This window comes from Limulus polyphemus, unplaced genomic scaffold, assembly GCF_000517525.1.
Source record: "Limulus polyphemus unplaced genomic scaffold, Limulus_polyphemus-2.1.2 Scaffold5, whole genome shotgun sequence".
Classification (NCBI taxonomy): Eukaryota; Metazoa; Arthropoda; class Merostomata; order Xiphosura; family Limulidae; genus Limulus; species Limulus polyphemus.
In genome coordinates, this window is record NW_013665615.1 from 1,876,647 (window position 1) to 1,898,764 (window position 22,118).

The following is a 22,118-nucleotide window of genomic DNA, read 5'->3' on the forward strand; positions in this document are numbered from 1 at the left end:
TGAGTGTACTACCATAACTTAACCGGAAGTAGCAAACAGCTTACATAGTGCTGAGTCTAGTACCATAACTTAATAGAGAGTAAGGAACAGCTTACAGTGTGCTGAATCTAATACCACAACTTAACGCTGAGTAGCAAAAACCCTACAGTGTGCTGAATCTAATACCACAACTTAACGCTGAGTAGCAAAAACTCTACAGTGTGCTGAGTCAATTACCATAACTTAATCGGGAGCAGCAAACAGCTTACAGAGTGTTGAGTCTAATACCATAACTTAACGGGGAGTAGCAAACAGCTTACAAAGTGCTGATTCTAGTAGCATAACGTAAGAGGAAGTAGCAAACAGCTTACAGAGTGCTGAATCTAGTACCCTAACTGAACAGGGACTAACAGACAGCCTAAACAGAACTGAGTCCAGTACCATAACTTAACAGGGAGTACCAAAAGCTTAGAGAGTGCTGAGTCAAGCACCATAACTTAACAGGGAGTAACAAACAGCTTACAGAGCGCTTAGTCTCGTACCATAACTTACCGGGGAGTAGCAAAAAGCCGAAAGAATGCGGAGTCTAGTACCATAACTTAACAGGTAGTAATAAACAGCTCACAGAGTGCTGAGTGTACTACCATAACTTAACATGGAGTAGCAAACATCTTAGAGAGTTCTGAGTCTAATACCATAATTTAACGGGGAGTAGTAAACAGCTAATAGAGTTCTTAATTTAGTACCATAACTTAACAGGAAGAAGCAAAAAGCTTACAGAGTGCTGAATCTAGTACCACAACTTAATGCTGAGTAGCAAAACCTTACAGTGTGCTAAGTCTATTACTTTAATTTAATGGGGAGTAGCAAACAGCTTAGAAAGTGCTGAGTTTCCTACCATAACTTAATATGGAGTAGCAAACAGCATACAGAGTGCTGAGTCTAGTACCATAACTTAATGGGGATAGCAAAAGCTTACAGAGTGCCGAGTCTAGTACCATAACTTAATGGGGAGTAGCAAAGAGCTTACAGAGTGCCTAATCTAGTATCATAACTTAACTGAGAATAGCAAACAGCTATAACAGTTCTTAGTCTGGTACCATAACATAACAGGGAGTAGAAAACAGCTTACAGAGTGCTGAGTCTAGTACCATAACTTAACAGGGAGAAGCAAATAGCTTACAGAGTGCTGAATCTAGTACCATAACTTAATGGGGAGTAGCAAACGGATTACAGAGTGTTTAATTTAGTACAAGAACTTAATAGGAAGTAACAAAAAGCTTACAGAGAGCTGAATCTAGTATCCTATCTCAACAGGGACTACCAAACAGCATAAAGAGTACCGAGTCTTTTACCATACTTTAACGGGGAGTAGCAAACTACTTGCAGATCGCTGATTCTGGTACCATAACATAATGGGGAGTAGCAATCAGCTTAAAGAGTGTTAAGTCTAGTACTATAACTTAATGGGAAGTAGCATACATCTTACAGTGTGCTAAGTCTACAACCATAACTTAATGGAGAGTATTAACCAGCTCACAGAGTGCTTACTCTAGTACCATAATTTAACTAGGAGCAGCAAACAGCTTATGGAGTGCTGAGTCTAGTACCATAACTTAACAGGGAGTAGCAAACATCTAACAGAGTGTTGAATCTAGTACTATAATCTAATGAGGAGTAGCAAACAGCTTACAGAGTGCTGAATCTAGTACCATAACTTAATGGGGAGAAGGAAACAGCTTACAAAAATCTTAATATAGTATCATAACTTAACAAAGAGTAGCAAACAGCATAAAGAGTACTGAGTCTTTTACCATAACATAACAGGGAGTATCAAAAGCTTACAGAGTTCTGAGTCTACTACCATAACTTAACGGGGAGAAGTAAAAGTTTAAGAGTGCTGAGTCTAGTACCATAACTTAAAGAGGAGTAGCTAACAGCTTTCAGAGTCCAATACCATAATTTTATGGTGAGTTGCAAACACCTTACAGATTGCCGAGTTTAATGTCATAACTTAATGGAGAGTAGCAAACAGCTTACAGATCGCTGAATCTGGTACCATAACTTAATGGGGAGTAGCAAACAGCTTAAAGAGTGATGAGTCTAGTACCATAACTTAATGGGGAGTAGCATACATCTTACAGTGTGCTAAGTCTAGTACCATATTTTAAGGGGGAGTAGTAAATAGCTAACAGAAAGTTTAATCTAGTACCATAACGTAATGGGAAGAAGTAAAAGCTTCCATATTGCTTAATCTTGTACCAGAACTTAACAGGGAGTAGCAAAAAGCTTATAGAGTGCTGAATCTAGTATCCTAACGGAACAGGGACTAGCAAACAGTATAAAGAGTACTGAGTATTTTGCCATAACTTAAAGGGGAGTAGCTAACAGCTTTCAGAGTCCAATACAATAATTTTACTGTGAGTAGCAAACACCTTACAGATTGCCGAGTTTAATGCCATAGCTTAATGGGAAGTAGCAAACAGCTTAGAGATCGCTGAGTCTGGTACCATAACTTAATGGGGAGTAGCAAACAGCTTAAAGAGTGTTGAGTCTAGTACCATAACTTAATGGAAAGTAGCATACATCTTACAGTGTGCTAAATCTAGTACCATAATTTAAGTGGGAGTAGTAAATAGATAACCGAGAGTTTAATTTAGTACCATAACTTAATGGGAAAAAGTAAATGCTTACATAGTGTTGAGTCTAGCACCATAACTTAATGGGATTAGCAAACAGCTTACAGAGTGCTGAATCTTGTACCCTATCTGAACAGGGACTAGCAAAAAGTTTAACGAGTGTTCATTCTAGTACCGTAAATTAATGGGGAGTAGGAAAATGCTTACAAAGATCTGAATATAGTACCATAACTTAACAAAGTGTAGCAAACAGCTTATAGAGTGACGAGTCTAAATCCATAACTTAACAGTGAGTAGCAAACATCTTAGAGAGTTCTGAGTTTAGTACCATAATTTAACAGGGAGTAGTAAACAGCTAATAGAGTGCTTAATCTAGTACCATAACTTAACAGGAAGTAACAAGTAGCTTGCATAGTGCTGAATCTAGTACCACAACTTAATGCTGAGAAGCAATACCTTACAGTGTGCTAAGTTTATTACCTTAATTTAACGGGGAGTAGCAAACAGCTTACCTCTATAAGCTGAATCTAGTACAATCACGTAACCACGAGAAACAAACAGCTCACACAGTGCTTCGTTTAGTACCATAATTTAACTAGGAGTTGCAAACATTTGATAGAGTGTTAAGACAGTACCATAACTTAATGGTGAGAAACAAAAACTTATATAGTGCTGAGTCTAGTACTATAACTTAACGGGGAAAAGCAAACAGCTTATAGAGTGCTGAGTCTAGTACCATAAATTAACAAGGCATAGCAAACAATTTACAGAGTGTTGAGTCTAGTGCCATATCTTAATGGGGAGTAGAAAAGCTCACACAGTGCTGAGTCTAGTATCATAACTTAACGGGCAGTGGCAAATAGCTCACAGAGTGCTGAGTCTAGTTCCATATTTTAATGGGTAATAGGAAACAGCTAACAGGGTGCTTAATCTAGTACCATAACGTAATGAGGAATAGCAAACAGCTTGCAGAGTGTTGAGACTAGTAGTTTAACTTAATGGGGACTAACAAACACCTTGCAGATTTCGGAGATTAATACCATAACTTAACAGGGAGTAGCAAACAGCTTACAGAGTGCTGAATCTAGTACCATAACTTAACGGGGACTGGCAAACACCTCACAGATGCTGAGTCTACTACTATTACTTTACAGAGAGTGGCAAACAGCTCATAGAGTGCTGAGTATAGTATTATATCTTAATAAGGAGTAGCAAAAAACCTCACACAGTGCTGTGTCTAGTACCATACTTTAACGGGGAGTAGCAAAAACTAATAAAGTGTTGATTCAAGTACCATAACTTAATGGGAAGTAGGAAACAGTTTAAAGTGTGCTTAATCTAGTACTATAAATTAATGGAGAGTAGCAAACAGCTTACAGTGTCCTACATCCAGTACCATAACTTAACAGGGAGCTAAAAAACAGCTTACAGAGTGCTGAGTATAGTACCATAACTTAAAGAGGAGTTGCAAACAGCTAAGAGTCCTAGTTCTAGTAACATAACTCAACAAGGAGAAGCAAACAACTTACAGAGTGCTGAGTCTAGTACCTTAACGAAATGGGAAACAGCTTAATCAGTACTGAATCTAGTACAATAACTTAACAGGGAAAAGCAAACAGCATATATAGTCTTCTACTATAACTTAATAAGGAGTAGGAAACTCCTTATTAAGGAGTAGAGTACTGAATCTAGTACCATAACATAGTTGGGAGTACCAAACCACTTACTGAGTGATGAGAGTAGTGCCATAACTTAACAAGGAGTATCAAACAGCACAGAGAGTGCTGAGATTGGTACCATAACTTAATGGGGAGTAGCAAACAGCTTACAGACCTGAGTCGAGTACTGTAATTTAACAGGGAGAAGCAAACAGCTTTCACGGTTCTGTGTCTAGTACCATAATACAGAGTAGCAAACAGCTTACTGAGTGCTTAGTCTAGTATCATAACTTAACAGGAGTAAGAAACAGCTTACAAAGTGCTTAATCTAGTACCATAACTTAACAGGGAGTGGTAAACAGTTTACAGAGTGCTGAGATTGGTACCATAACTTAATGGGGAGTAGCAAACAGCTTACAGACTTGAGTCGAGTACTGTAATTTAACAGGGAGAAGCAAACAGCTTTCACGGTTCTGTGTCTAGTACCATAATACAACAGGGAGCAGCAAACAGATTACTGAGTGCTTAGTCTAGTATCATAACTTAACAGGAGTAAGAAACAGCTTACAAAGTGCTTAATCTAGTACCATAACTTAACAGGGAGTGGTAAACAGTTTACAGAGTGCTTATTCTAGTACCATAATTTAACGGGGAATAGCAAATATTTTACTGAGAGCCGAATGTAGTAACACAAGTTAATAGGGAGTAGCAAACAGTTCACAGAGTGCTGAGTGTACTACCATAATTTAACGGGAAATAGCAAACAGTTTACAGAATGCTTAGTCTAGTACCATTTTTAACGGGAGTAAGAAACAGCTTACAGGGTGTTGAATCAAGTACCATAACTTAACAGGGATTGGTAAACAGCTCACAGAGTGCTGATTCTAGTACCATAACTTATCGTGGAGTAGCAAACAGCTTGCAGAGTCCTAAGTCTAGTACCATAACTTAAAAGGGAGTAGCAAACAGCTCACAGAACGCTGAGTCTAATACCATAGTTTAATGGGGAGTATCAAACAGTTGACAGAGTGCTGAGTCTAGGACCATAACTTAATGGGGAGTAGCAAACATGTTACCGAGTGTTGAGTCTAGTACCATAACTTAATTGGGAGTAGCGAACAGCTTACAGAGTCCTGAATCAAGTACCACAACTTAATGCTGAGTAACCAAACCTTACAGTGTGCTGAGTCTATTACCTTAACTTAATGGCGAGTAGAAAACAGGCTAGAAAGTGCTGAGTTTCGTACCATAACTTAACGTGGAGTAGCAAACAGCTCACACAGTGCTGAGTCTAGTATCATAAGTTAACGGGGAGTGGCAAACAACTCATATAGTGCCGAGTATAGTATTATATCTTAATGCGGAGTAGCAAACAGCTCACAGAGTGCAGAGTCTAGTTCCATATTTTAACGGGGAGTGGTGAACAGCTTACAAAATGTTGATACTAGAACCTTAACTTATTGGGGACTAACAAACACCTTTCAGATTTCCGAGTTTAATACCATCACTTAACGAGGAGTAGCAAACAGCTTACAGAGTGCTGAATCTAGTACCATAACTTAACGGGGAGTGGCAAACAGCTTACAGAGTGCTGAGACTAGTACCATAACTTAATGGGGAATAGCAAAACGCTTTCAGAATGATGAGTCTAGTACCATAACTTAACGGTGAGTAGCAAACACCTTACAGAGTGCTGAGTCTAGTACCAATCTTAACGGGGAGTAGGAATGTTTTACCCAACATTTATTATTATGTTATATAAATCGAAGTGAGTATACAATTTACTTTTTGCAGAACCTGAACTAAATACGGTGTGTTTACTGGCATATAATTTATCCAGTATTTGCCATATTATTAGGTTTCTTATTAATACTGAGTTGTCGTAGCTTTCAAATAACCTTTATCTCTACAGGCATCATTAAGACTGGTTGCATATTTATTATTAGCCATTTAAGGTATAATATCATGTCTTCTAACAGCAACATCTCACTTTTATCATCAAAGAAATTTACTTTAAATAAATTGAAAGATCTTTTTTTAATAAAGTTGATACTGAATGTAAGAAAAACATGAAACTGAGACAGACTGAACAGAATCTGTTTAAAATTTCATATAAACTAAATAAAAAGCTAGTTTGTTACTGAATGTAAAATGTAAAATACTGATATACTGGCACGTGAAGGATAATTGTTTTATTTTTTTTTTTTTGTCAGGATTAATTATTTCAATCATATTTAATCTCTACGCTACAATTGATATCATTGTGTAAAACCTGATTTTTTCTACACATGATGTTAGGTTTATAAAACATACATAAATAATTCAAATTAAAAGCTACCAACATTCTCCTGTCTGTTAACGGACTAAATTCTGAGAAGTATGCATGTTCTTTGAAATTAAGCGTTACTGTGTAGGAAGTACAACATGCCTCACTTGATTGTCATTTATAGGAAAAGAAAAAATGACACAAGAGTTGTGAACTGTCTAAGATGCTTTTTCAGTACCTAGTTGTCAATTTCATATGAACAACAATACGACAATTTTTTTTTCTATATGCAGATTTCAATATTTTGATAGATACTCATTAAAGGATAGGGTTTGATTTACTAATTATACTACACATTATTTTTACTTACACGTATAACAAGCAATCTGATACGAAACATGTCAAACAAACAAATACAACACTTATTCTGACATAACTTTATACAAAATGTACCTCGCGGAATACACAAACACACGCATATATATATATATATACCGAAATAGGCTGATGATTTCATCATGATATTTTCATTTCATTACGTTACATTTACATACATATAAATACATTTTATCCTTCGCTTTCTTTATTAAAACTTTTCATTGGTGAGCATTATCTATTCCATCAGTCGAGTTTCTCCAGTATGCTATGACTTTAACAGGCTCGTCTGGGTTCCAAGGAGCTAGAAAGTTGAGTCAAACGGCGCTGATTGTCAATAACTTTTATATTTCTGAAACAAAAATACATGTTGTGTATAATTTATATATTTTTAATCAGTTGAACAGAAGACTGGCAATACTAGCCGTGTTTCTTAGCTGAAGTCATTACATCAAAACTAATTGTTTATACAGAATGACTTTGCTATCATATTTCTCACTCTTGGACTATTTTTTTGATATATTTAGGTTTCTTAATACTTTCGTTTTCACATTTTAACTAATTACCAAAGATGTTGCAATTTATCATGTGAGTCCCTGCGTTATATATTACCAGGCCCTTTTATTAAGACCCAAGACATGCACATATAAAACATTTTATTTACGTAATAGGGATTTATGTTTGCAGGAACATCCTGTTCATTTGACCGGCTGTAAAAAGACATCTGTCGTCAAGGGCTGTCACCAATTGTAATCGAAAGTATGTATGTTCACCAAAATCCTTTGGCTACCGACAGTAGAGACAATTAGAAAGAAAAAACAAACGGCTAAGCTTGTAAAGTACAACAGGTGTCAGCTTATGTCGTTGTTGGCTGATTCCTTTAATATTTAGGGCTTAAGTGGCCAAGATTCATCCATACTGTGTGATGTACATAACGTAATCTGTCTATGAGAAACGAAAACTTTTCTGAAAATATCTATCTCAGATGCAAATAATATATTGATATTAACTTCCGATCTGAAGTTTTTACTTTTAGAGATTAGAATGCATTGTTTCTTCAGTTGGGTACCCTCGCTGTTAATAATATTTTCAGCCGTAAACCCAAAAATATCTCACGTGGTTCGGCCAGCTTAAGAAGCTTGTTGTTCCTAACTTGTATACTAAGCTACCAGTGCAAGCTAATCTCCGTAATAAAATATAAAAATACAATAGGATATGTTTAACACTCAAACCGATACTTTTAATCACAGTAACGATAAAGCAAGAACAGAGTAAGAACGACTTCATTAGCGCTTATATTGCACACAGTGAATGAATGAAACCAATAATAGGGTCTAATGAGTCACATTTCACTGTTTTCTAATTGATGGTAGTGTTAGATATAGTGTCATTTAACTTTCCTGGAATTGTTCTAAGGTATGAGCTGCTGGAGAAGGTTTAATGGATTGGTAACAATCTTCATGGCAAGGGTTGAGAATCGGATTTCTTTGGAAGGGGGAATATACTTGGACGTTGTTTCTATTGTGTCTATTCAGTTGATGAACAGAACTACTCTAAAACGATAATTAAATAATCTACAGCTTTCATACAGCCCAAAATAAGCTCGAAGAGCATGATAATGACTTCATTCACTCTCACTGGTCAGTACAGTCGTGAAGGCTCAATAGTTACGTGATAAACTTGAATGTCGCATTTCTCACTGTAGTCCTCTGTCGACATCTATAAACAATTGTAGAAAATACTTCTCTAAGATTGAACTAAACTAAAAAAACATACCATCTAGCATCTTGAGCAATTTATACTATACCGAGTCTAGGTTATAATTGAGGCAAAGGTTGGAACAACCCGATTTTATTTGCTTGTACTATTAATGTGTCCACACGGTATAGTAGGAGGTTATATAGCAGTGAAAAGAAAAGGTGAAACAAATTCAACTTCTCTGATTTACCTTAAAATAAAAGCAACTGAATTTTCATTTGATTCACAGTTTTTAATGAACTTTATGTTAAAATATGATACGAAAAAGTATGTTTTCAAAGATCACTAAGCATAAAAAACAACGAATCTAAAGTACACCAAAATTTCTAAAATTTAGTTGTTACCTAATGTATTCTCTTACTTCCTGTTGGACTTTGCTCATTGGTGGTGCCTCCAAGACTGGAAAGTAGAAAAATATACGTCTATGCTAAATGTTATATTCAGCACTAAATTTAAAATGAAGATAAAATATGCTTTTAACATCAAATAGATATAACTTTTTTTTAACTGGAGTACATGTTAATGCATTTTGTTAAAAAATGTAAAAGAAATCCCACAGATTTAAAAGAGTAAGATAAAAACATAAATTTTAAGAAACAATGACTTGGCCCTGCGGTATCAATTATCAGTTTCTTCAATTGTATGTTAACATTGTTAGCTGTAAAACTGACCCAACAGGCATGTAGCCCCAAGGCTATGATAATAAAAAGATGGGATTTTATTCTAATGATTTGTGTTTTACATCTGGGATTCATATTGCTGTTTTAACCAGTGAATTTTCTAAGTACTTCTAAATAACTAAATAAGTGTCCCCTGCTGGGACAGCGGTAAGTCTCCGGATTTACTACGCTAAAATCAAGGATTTGATTCCCCTCGGTGGACACAGCAGATATCCTGATGTGGGTTTGCTATAAGAAAAACACGCTAAATAAACAAGATTTTTTTTTTTATGTTGAGCAAACATTTCAACTGTTTCCTAGTCAGATACATAGTTTTCAGATAAAATGTAATTTATTTATTGTTTGTGAAAATGTTTCGCAAGGCGGCATATTTCAAATCGTACTTCTGTTTACGGATTAGAATTTTGAAAATCTCTTTGACTTATCATAATATCCTTTCAGTCACTTAGCAAAAGGTTCAATATAAAGTTTCCTCTTAATCATTCAAAAGGTGTAACAAAATTTTAAAGTGTAAAATGAGCGGTATGCAGTTCTTATATTCAATAAGTTTCATATTTTTCGAAAACATTTTCAGAAACGACCAAGGTGCAGAACAGGTTTTATAAAATCGGTGCATGTATGAGTGGAGTATTAAGTATCAAATCCTGTCTCCAACTTTTATACATATATATTTAAATACATAATACCTTTCACTTTCGTGTTCACCAAGAGAATATACAGCGGAATGTGTTATATAAGTTAAAGTTTTACCACACTGCCACTTTATGTACAGTTTCGAAGAGTAAACAGGAAATATAATATCGGTTAACTCTCACGATTTTTAGAAAATTTTAGTTATCCCTCAGATTAACGCCTTGTTTTTATACTGTTTACTACTGATGGGGGCTACATTTTGCACCATTTTGGGTACTTTATATTACATATAGAAAACTACAATAACGCATCATATTTTGATAGTAAATATTTTTCACAAACAAATAATTTTAAATTGAACTTTACAAAACCTCAAATAAATCAATACATACGTATTTTAATGTTGTAGAAGAGTAGAAAATGTAATATTTTGACTTAAAGCTATAGCATTGGAGCTAATAAAATAGATAAAATAAGCATGTTTTACACTATAGCGCTTAAGATATTTTGTAGGAAAGTAATTAGACATGCAAACTATCTTGTCTATAAAACTGGACTACAGATAATTATTATTATATATCAGGGATTAAAATACACACTAGCTTACCTAAGGCCTGACTCCTGCAGTACCGCAGTGTACGTAAGGTCTGTGCAATCATGTGCTAAATAAATAATAAAAGAGTGTTTCAAAGTTTTCAATAATTTATATATATAATAATAGCTTATAATATACCTAAGTATAAAACGTTTTTTGCAGATTATTTTCCCTAGAATTCCTTAACTACTATCTATATAGCCAAGTAGGATATGCATTTTAAAAAAGGACATGACTTACATAAATATTGAATGTATAAAATTCTCATATACTTAAATGTTTAAAAGAAATATGTACATAAAGCGCGTGATGTTATAAATCTCATTTGATTGGTAAAAACATGAAAGTTTATCGTAAACGTAGTTTATGAAAGTTTTTATCCAAGTATCTATCATAATGTTTGTGTAATATTTTGCTGATCTCTAGTGAAAAATTATCCAGAAGATACCATTTCAATGAAAAATCTTATATTCAGAGGTTTCACGACTGGCAAAAAAAATAAGTTGTACTAAACTACAAATTAGATGACGTGCTTCAAATATTTAGGTTACTTCCCTGTACAATGAATTCAAAAAGTCGACTATATAAACGTATCGGAGTGGAAACGTAGTCAAATTTTTTTCATTTGCCCCTATCCGTAGTTTTATATCTCCATATACTAGACCGATGTAGACACATTGTGAATACTCCACTGACGCAATTTGTCGTAAAAAAAAAGACGAAACCCACTAAAATGAAATTGAGTTAGAAAATGATTCTCAGTCATTCAAAAAGTTACAGTTCGCCCCTTTACAAACTTGAATGTCAACACCATTTCGTGTGTATTAGGAATAAACAATACAGGAAAAATAAGTAATTAGTAACGTACTTCTGAATAACATGGGGAATTGTTTGGAACGTAATTTTACTGGAGCGGATTTATAGTTTCAGAAAAAAAACCTGGTTTGAAGGCAAGCGTGGTCCCTATACACACACATATATAATTCTAATGAACATAAGCAAATGTTTGAAATTTTTTATAATGTACAACGACTATCTACCGTATGGATGTTTTAAAATGCAAAGTTGTTTTTGGACTGTATCTACGGTAAACCAAGAGAAAGTATCAGATGGAGGAATTCATTTACCCTAGTGCTAAGGCCAAATTAACCATTAAACTTTAATAAACCTCAAATGTCATGTCAAACACTCAGCTGGTAAATTTACTCTCTATTTTTTGTAATAGTTCTTGGTATTTTTGACCCTTCTTTAAACTTTAAACTGTTATTATACGTCATTAAGACTACTTTACTGACAAAAGTCAACACATAAATGAATAAAATTGAAGTATTTTTTTCACTTTAAGTAACAAAGTGAGGGTATGAACACAATTTCAAACGCAGTACCGCTGAGAACCCCAAGGGAGTCAGAAACACAAAATCCTATGACAGATTCAGTTTCAATGACCCTGAAAACATACTGTCCTAACTCGTTATGCCTGGTAGACCTTCCGCACACGTTTTAGCACTCCTTGGTAGGAAAGCTATGCCTTACAGAAAAAAAAAAGAAAAAACACCTCTGAACCGCTCCGAGTCCACCTGCCAAGTTTGATCCTAGTGGCTCCAAACTGTGGGAGGAGTTCGCGGACAAACAAACAGATTCACATACACACAATGTGAATTAATATAGCATTGCTACCATCAGAAAATAACACATACGTAAACTTCCCTGCAAAACAGCTAAGACTTTAGATTAAGAAGAAAAAGCGAACCAACAATACTATAATTTTTGAATGAATAGGTAGTAGATCACATACTGAAGAAACGAGCTTTTCATTTCTTCATTATGTAAACAACTATCTCTTGTTTGGAAAAACACATTTCCTGTACTTTACTGAAGAGGAGCTAACAGCTTATATACTGAAGATATAACACCACATAAACTATACTTTCCTGGAGAAGAAGCTAACAGCTTATATACTGAAGATATAACACCACATAAGCTATACTTTCCTGGAGAAGAAGCTAACAGCTTATATACTGAAGATATAACACCACATAAACTAAACATTCCTGGAGAAGAGCTAACAGCTTACATATTGAAAGTATAACACCACTTGAGCTAAACTTTCACAGGGAAGAGTTAACAGCTTATATACTGAAGATATAACACCACATAAGCTATACTTTCATGGAGAAGAGCTAACAACTTATACAAGGAGCGAATAATTTTATTATGACTTGTGTAATTACTGTTATTTCTTATTTAATTCCAACATTTTTCAGAATAAAACATTAACCTCCTTTTCTATATGTCAAAACTGTTCGAAACTACGATTTTTTTGCGCTACATATTTTTAATCTAACAAGTAAAAATCAAAAGTCAAGGTTTGTGACATTAACTGAGTTTCATTCATTGTTAACAGTTTTAACACTTTGACTGCGGCCACTTTAAATGCACTTGGCATTTTTGCGAGCCGTAAACTGTATACAGTACACTCGCATTCAACTCTTAGAGATAGATCGTACCCTATACAGCGAATCAGCAGTCAATGGGTTAAAGCGAGTACCCAAAAATAATATTTACCATTTTTTCGAAATTAACAAGTCCTTCTAAGTATGTTTTATTTCCCTCGTGCGAAAAGGTCATATCTTTAAGAAGCAAGGGCATGAAAGGTATTATAGGTGGCGCCATCTTAGCAACAAAGATCCTATAGCGTCTATGATTTCGCGACGGATCAATCAGTGCTTCAAAATCTGCGTACATTTTCCTGAGCTTCCCCGGCAGCCTCTCCCAGGTGAGTGACATTCGATTCACTGCGACGTTACTCAGTCCCATAACGATCGCATAGAAGGCGTTGAGATTTTGGTAACCTCGACAGCTGTAACACGTAAAATATATATAAATACATTTATAAATGGTGGATTATTTCGATTTGATTTCTAACCAATTACATTACTCAACATACCGCTATATTTGGTTTACATATTTTGAGGCTCCGTGGTAATATATTTTTTATATAACTGCTTGAGTGTGTTTCAACTGTGATTATAATATTAAACAGAAATATTTAGGTTTCCTCTCATGAATCAGAAACCCATTTTGTACACTATGAAGTGCCACTTAACAATCAAAACATTTTATAAAGATATACTTTCATTTCTTTTAATGGCATTGATGATGAAGGCGATAGTAGAACCCAAAAAAAAAAAACATTAAAAATAATGTAAAAAACAGTTTCCAAATTAAAATACAGAGTCTTAAAGTAACGTTGAATGAATATAGCTATGTTTACAGAACACTATCAAGGTTAATTATCTAGATAATTCTGAATATTTCACGGGATTCAATTTGAGCTTTTTCTACAAATTGAACAATACATTGTCTACATAAGTATTAATGATATATGAGCATCAGAGCTCAGAAAGCATTTAATGCTGCATACATGCATCATATATACATCTACGTAACATGCTATTTTAAAGAGATTTCTAAAATAAAAGATAAATATAGACTTCGGAAGCTACATTTGATCAGCAAATTAGTGTCTAATAGAAATAAAAATATAGTTAGTATGACTAGTAAAAGGGGGAAAACACACACACATATATGTACATATGGAAAGTCAGCGCTTGATCGTAATTAGCAGCTTAATTGGTTTTCCTAAGTCATTAAGATAATTTATGGTAGCTGAGAGAAGGAACTTCATTAATTCTTGATCAAACGGTCTCTGTAGCCTGAACAACATAAACACGTTCACTTTTTCAAGTACTTCTTAGCTAGTCCTAAGATAACAATTATGTCGATCAACTAAGATCTCGCATGAAGCAATATTTCAATAAATATGTTCTATACTAAGCCCGGAGGCTGAAGTTAGATCCACGTTCGTTGTTCGTTTTTAGAATAACGAAAACTGTTTCGTTGTTCGTTTTTCAGCTATTTAATACATACCGAAACAAGAAATTATCTACTTTTTGTTTTTCATTTATTAAATAAGACAACACGAACTAGTTTGTTGTTCGTTTTTGAAAAGCTGAAAAACGAGCTGGTCTTTTTCATTTTCTTCTGGTCTTTGAACTCTCAGATATCCGGTATTTCAGCTGTATGTGCAGAGTCTATTTCATTTTTGATACTCCCATAAATATTTTTAAAAATTGCTGTTGTTTGTGGAAATCTTTTTAAAATATTCTAGACAACACTAGCAGTTTTATGAGTCTTATCACAGGTGTATATCGTACAGAAGATTAAAGTTCTCTTCTCTTAGAGCAGCAAACACCATTGAGTGAGACTTTGAATAAGTTGAAAGAAATAAAGCACATGACACAATATCTTTTTTCACCCATCTTGGCTAAATATGAAGCGATTTAGTATTATCAAATATAAACTTTTACGATCTTACATTGTAATTATTTTACAGTCTTGATTTCACTTATTATTGACAGGTGAAGTACCTACGTTCATAAAAGAAGAGTACATACAACTGATCAAAGAAAACAAATAAAAAAACATTTATAATCACCATTTTGGTGCATATATAAAAACAATTAACAGAAAAATGCCACGATGTTACTTTATTCCATAAGATAAAGGAATATTGTAACAATTTTTCAAAGCCTTTGCTCCAGCGTATTTTTTATTAAACTCAAATAAAAGTCTATCAATTTAATAATTGAAATATTCCTTTAAATTGACAATGTTGGATGTGAGAATATTGAAATAATTATATTAACAACAAAAGGTCCCAAATTTAAAAATAAGATCAAATTGTATTGTATCCAGTAGTAAATTATTTCGTAAAAGTTGCATGACTTTACAAATTACTCTGCATATCATTACACCTCAAAACAGCATTCAGCAAAACAATAAAATAATGTTAAATAAAATTAAGTCTTAATTTCTTCTTAGTGTCCATCTTCTCTGCTTGAAATTCCTTTTTTTTCACAGAGAAATGAATTAGCAGGACTTGCGATATTCAACGTATAACTAGTTTTCTTAACAATTGTTAAAAGTTACTTTCAGTAAAAGATAACGAATAAAAATATCTGGAATACCAGTGTTATTTTATAACTAATATTACGTTTTATATGTTGAATAATGGAAAATTACAGATAGAAGTACACAAAGAAGGCTACCCAAGTAAATTTCTTGTTTGATAATGTCTTATATTTTTGAGGAGATGCTCTCTTTAATCACTATTTCTTATATCACAGCAAAGTATTCAACAAACTTCCCTGCCTCATTCCTCCACTGGAACAGACCTATAATATGCTGAAGCTACAATGCTCTGCCACTTGCTGACATGAGAAAAAAAGACTGACAATGTCCAGAAGTTGAGAAACTTTGTGTCATGTTTGTGATTTTCAAGATCATGCTTTGATGTTTGGTGCACGGAAAAGTAAATACAGAAAGATAAATAAGTTGTCAACTGGACAGGTATTGGAGATGTGGACAACTTCTTGCGGTAGGCAGATTTGTTCTCCCCAGTGTAATATATGTTGGGTGTTATTTTCTATATTTCTAGGCTTTCTTTCGTTCAGGGTTCTTGATGGCATGCTTACTCTTGGGTGTTGGTATTGCACGTGAAGGTATAAAGTATACAGCTTTTCTTTTTTCTTGCTGCCCATTGTTCTTCAGATATATGGAATAACTTGTACTTTTATTTGAAAAAAGTGTGTTCTATGGGTGAACCTAATTTGTCTTGTTGCATTGGTAAGTTATCAAAGCTGTTTTCCTTTATATATGATTCACAGTGGTTTCTTTGTTGCTGGGGCCATCTTTTGTTGGTATTCATGTAGACGTCTTTTGAGCTTGATAAATTTTCCATTTGTATTTGTCCTGCATAATGCTTTTCTTTATACTGTTGGTGAACTAATCTCAACCTTATACCCATCTTGCAAAAATAAACCAGTCCACAGTGGTGCTATTGATATATATGTTGTTATTTGGGTATTTGAGTGTTGTAGGGCTATGGAATTTATTGATTTCACCAGTAACACAAGCATCAATCAGCTCAGATTTTACGTGTTCCTTAAGTTGTTGAAAATGCTTTGCAAAGACTGGCTTGCTTGTTTCCAAATTCAAAATTGTATTGTCAAACTCATCATCACCAGGAAATGAATTATATTCCAAATAGATTATCTGAGGTTCAATGCTAATGTCCAGTTTGGACTGTGTTATCTGTATTCTGGGTGACTGGCTGGACCAAAAAGTGAAATGGACGGGAAGCGAAATACTGACTTAAGTTCCTCCAGAGTTTATGCATTAATCATAAGACCAATCACATACATTAAATACTTGCATGTTCGTTGTGAAGATGTCCAGAAATGTTATGTAGGAAATGTGCAGAGCATATACGGGTAACCGTCTTCTCTCCCCATTCACACTCCTTGTGTAGCACTTCCCATGAACGGCCAAGGTAACTGGAGATGTGTTCTTAGCTGAATGACAACAAAGTGATATGAATGAAAGCCCAACTGTTATCAACCTCTACACGCTAAGGTGTCTCCACCCGTGGTCGTATTTGGTGTAAATCTCGATTCATAAGCATAAGGTAGCTCATACATCAGCAACATTGAGGCTGTTGCTGATAGTTTCTGTTACAGGTAGTGGTGGGTCACCTTCCTCTTGTCATTTGAGCAGTATTGATGAAAACAGCATTATCTTTCCTTGTTCTGAAATCTTGGCTATAACTGCACCAATATAATCAAAATACAAAATTACTTTCTTATTAGCAATTTTATCTTGAAGTGTTGTTAGCTGTTCCCTTTCATATAGATGAACTTCTGGATGTAATATCTTATTGCACAAAGATCATCATTCAAATCCTTATATATTTCGTTCAACAATGCAACTTTGAGAATGACGTCTTTGGGTAACTTTTCCGATATATTGTTCTCTGAGAACATTTTCTGCATTACATTATTTGCCCCAAATCTTAAAGTATTGTTAGTCTTATAGAAAAATTCAGGAACTTCAGCTAAACGCTGGTAATATACATTTGATGGGCCAATCTGACTGATTTCAGCAGTTGCCAGTCTATGATCCACCCCTCTTACTTGCCTATCTCTGGTAAGTCCTACCTCATGCCTGACTACGGTATATGGACTGACTGTTGATAACTTGGCCTTCACTGGCTTTCCCTGTTCTGGCTCTTTCTTTAATTTCAAAACATATTGCACACATCCTGGAAACATGCAAACTGCTTTTCCACTAAAGAAAGAGCAATGAAAATTCCATGCAGCTTCCCGCACAATGTGATTTTTCTTGAAGTATAAAGAGCACATTGGATTCTGTGCAGCAATTTTATGTACAAACAGATTAATCCAGTTACCTGCTAACCTTATATGTTTTTATAAAAATGATCAGAAATGAACTTTATAGCATTAAAATCAAATGTGTTTTTAATAGTGTCGAGTAGACTAATATTAAATATTGCTTATTCCAACAGGCGTTCCCTGTATTTAACCACGAAATATTTGCGCATGAATGAATTCATCCTGAGATCACAGTAGTCTAAAGTCACAAAGAAATATCAAGTGAAAAATAAACTGGTTCGTTGTCCATGTTCTCTTATCCAAAAACTGAAAAACAAAAAAGAACCAGTTCGTTTTTCGTTTTTCAGAAGCCAAGAAACAAAATGGTCCCTTGTTCATGTTCTCTTATTCAAAAACATAAAAATGAAAAAGGAACCACTTCGTGTTTTGTTATTTTAAAAAAAAAAAAAACAGACGGCGAAAAACAAATTGGTTCCTTGTTCGTTTTTAGTTATTCAGTAGCTGAAAAATGAACAACTAAACAGTTTTTCGTTCGTCGAAAAACGAAAAACGAGCAACAAAATACAATCAGGTTTGTTGTTCGTGTTTCATTGTTAAAAAATCAAAAAACTGAAAAAGAACCAGTTACTTTTTCGTTCTTCGAAGCTTAAAAACAAACCGATTCCTGTTCATGTTCTTTTATTCAAAAACCTGGTTCCTTGTCAATGTTCCATTAGTCAAAATTTAAGATTTCAAAAGGAACCTGTTCGTTTTTCGTTTTTTGAAAAACGAAAAATAAGTGGTTACTTGTTCTTGGTTTCATACTTAAAAACTGAAAACTTAGATCTAACTTCAGATAATTGCCCTAACTTTTAATTCAAGTTGATATCAAACGAATTGTGATTTTTGTAGTCACTCTCCCCAAAAAAATGTAGAAAGATAAAGCCTATTATAAAAAAAATTCCAAATTATGATTATTGTCATCTACAGAACAATGAAAGTGAGATTTCATAAAAGTGGAATAAATATTAAAGTTGATGCTATTAAAGGAGATAATGTCACGGACATTTAATCTTAAAATCAAACGTTATTAAATCATTTCACTTCATGCAAGTTTTCAGCTCGAATATTATATTTACAAAATATATTTCTTTGGTTCTGAAATAATACATGTAGTAAACATATAATCATTATGTGTGATACGTCCTCGTAGCATGTAATTCATATGTAGTAGCTGCAATACAGTGCATAAGCTATGATAGGATTATTTATAATTTTTGTTGCATATGATTTTTATCAATTATTCAAAAGTGCAATTATAATGGGAGGCAGGCAGACATGTGGCTATTGAACGGGAAGTACTAGATAAATTATCTTTATTAATGATAATAAGTATACGAATTACAGACCTAAAAAGGATAGATTTACAGTTAGAATTTGGTAGTTGATTAAATTTTATTGGGATCTTGCGTACAATTAAGCATTTACAAAAGTTAATATCTTTCAAAGTGACTTTGTTATTCTTGAGATGCATGTTGTTATTGCCCAATTGCACTTTCATAATTTTATGGCTTTTATCTGCAAGGCGAAATTTAATTTGCTCTCTAACATTTAACATGTTCATTCAAAGAATTAAAATCTAAGGCATTAGTTCTTGTTTAGACTGTTTTATAGAAACTTACTATGCAGCCACTTTGATGAACTTCCGTAAAAGTTGAACTCGTCTGCTGAGAGAGGACGCCAGACAAAGCTCTGTCACTACCCAAAATTGAAGTACGTTGAACCTTCGCAAAAACATATCCAAGTTTGACATAGATTTCCTGAACTGATGTCGTCCAAAAACCTGATAGATCAGTTCATACTGAAAACACACACACAAAAAAACAGTGTTTTAATCCACCATCGTGTGATTTTCATTATGAATTATAATTATTTTTAATAACTCCTTCTATAGAGTAGTGAAAATAGAACTCGAACTTAACGCACATCTCCTGAACTAATATCTCCTCAAAATATCAGACCATAATAAAAGTTGGTGTGCTTTAATCTACATTTAGATAACGTTAAGATCGGGCTATTATTACTTTTAATTGCTTCTCAATACAAATCGGCTTTTAGATATCCCTGTCTTTCAATTTTACCATAGATTCTTTTACTGTACGTTATTTCAATGAGGAGAAACGTCAATGAATCTTCATATTAACTTTGATATAATCCCCAAAAATAAATCTTAAAATTATCTTGTTTGCAAAATCTAATTAACAAACGTATCCTTAAAAATATCATGATCATAAATCGTCTTGACTTGATTCTTTAAAATTTAGTTGACAAGTCACCCAGAAACGTAGAAAGCTGAATTTTCTTCTCAAAATAATAACTGTTTGACAAGCATGCTCTATAAAGAATATTGAAAATTAAATAAACATTAGCATTACGGACTAATCCTGCAGTGATAAATACATTATTATATATACTAATTTCACTCTGAATATTAAAAAAAATACAGCAGAAGAATGTGACCAAACCTTTAATTTTGAACATCACTGTTTTCTTATATAGTAGAACGAATATCAAACAACTGCAGCAAGAGGGTAATACAGTATGAAAATACAAAGAAATGATTAAAACTGGCGTAAGGACAGAAAATAGTAACCGGTCAACATTTCGACCAAACGACTTTCATATTTGGTTGAAATATCGACTATTTAAGTACTTTCATACACGAACATTCTAACCATTTCTTTGATTTTTCAGATATTATATTTCATTGATTTAATTCCACTTCTTTGTAAAATACTGTGGTAATATCAAAGTAGAAGAGTTGTAGGCATTGTAAGATAAATAGCGATCAATGTGGAATTTCAGTAAAAAAAATTAATTTGTAAATGTTCATACTTCTTCACACTTCTTATTGCTAACTTAGACCAGTATTTACTGTTAAATAAACGCTAACATTACTCAAGAGTATTGAATTTTATTAATAATTAATACTAATTTCTTTATGAGATTTTATCATTATACAGAAACAGATGAATGACTATATTTGAATATCATACGTCTTCTGAAAAGTTTATTTTTATATTTAGATTACTAAGGTAAGCAAATGCGTAACTAACCTCGTGAATAGCATTGAATAGCTCCCAGTCGTACAGAGACATCTGGTGGGCTAGGTCGTGACTACTGAACATTTCTAGTACATCACCAGTTCCTTCTTTTGGTCCTTCTTGCTCTGGAAGAGGTCTCTGAAACATTTTTTTACTTTAAAGATTTGTACGTCCCATATATCATATTTTTATCTTTTGTATACTTTATCTATCTGCAAGATATATGAATATCTCCAGAATTTCAAATACACCTATACTCTTCAACGAATAATCAAATACGATTTTATAACACAATAAAGAATTATTGAAGTGGTAAAAATCTGGCTATAAATTGCAAATAACTATGTTTTTATTGAACTTAACAACTTTGTAAAATTAATTGTGGTTGTTTATAAACTATTTTCCTATAAGAACAAAAGTAACGACATTGCAAAACATGCGTAATACGTCATAAAATGAATATTATTGACTAATGTAAACAGAGGATAACCATGCGTTATGTAAAACATAATATAAACATAAACTGATATATTTGTTTTTTTAAAAATCATAATATAGTGATTAAATACCACATTTCAGTTGTATTTTATAGAATATTTCGCCCTACATTTTAAGATGTACACTTTTGAATTCAGTATTTTAATAGTTTTGAGCTGTGATTACTTTAATGTTTGGTGGTTCAAATACGTATATAGAAAGAATAACAATAATTTCGTGATGCACAAATTTAATTTTCCTCGACATGATTGGAATCTCAGCGTATAACGAAAACTTAATAAGAGTTCTTTTCAGTCTGGAATAACTGGGTAGCCCACCGCTAAATTCAATCTTTGCTCACTTTGTTTATCTATATCTATTATCAATTGCACATTTTGAAGGGGCTTGCAAAGGTAACTGAAAAGAACTGCATTTTTTTATACTATATAGATTAGTTTTATCATACCTAGACAGGCCTCATTCGTCTCGCCCTGATGTGACAAAGACTACACATCATCTAATAAAATCAAAACAAATGTTACCACTAATCTAGTGTTGTCTGTTCTTGGCATTAATTTACACTGTGGATAAAGGTGGTGTATTATTATTGTCATAAAATTAATAGTTGACTGCAAGTGATACATAATTTGTGGAATGTATACCTAGGTATCTATAGAAAACGACATAACATTCCAAATCACAAAACTTGTGACGATATACGA

At 33.6% G+C, this 22,118-nt stretch overlaps 1 protein-coding gene across 1 annotated transcript in view; it reads right to left on the reverse strand.

Annotated features, from left to right (window-relative positions):
• Positions 1-6,785: 6,785 nt before the first annotated feature.
• Positions 6,786-22,118, reverse strand: part of LOC106473199 (rap guanine nucleotide exchange factor 4-like) — a 274,940-nt gene continuing 259,607 nt past the window's right edge. The window contains exons 23-28 of the mRNA XM_022380258.1: positions 20,932-21,057; positions 19,498-19,676; positions 13,149-13,443; positions 10,596-10,650; positions 9,020-9,074; positions 6,786-7,269 (exon numbers count right to left, since the gene is read on the reverse strand). Coding sequence (XP_022235966.1) covers positions 7,194-7,269; positions 9,020-9,074; positions 10,596-10,650; positions 13,149-13,443; positions 19,498-19,676; positions 20,932-21,057 — 786 coding nt within the window. The 3' untranslated portion in view covers positions 6,786-7,193. The remainder of the gene's footprint in view (positions 7,270-9,019; positions 9,075-10,595; positions 10,651-13,148; positions 13,444-19,497; positions 19,677-20,931; positions 21,058-22,118) is intronic.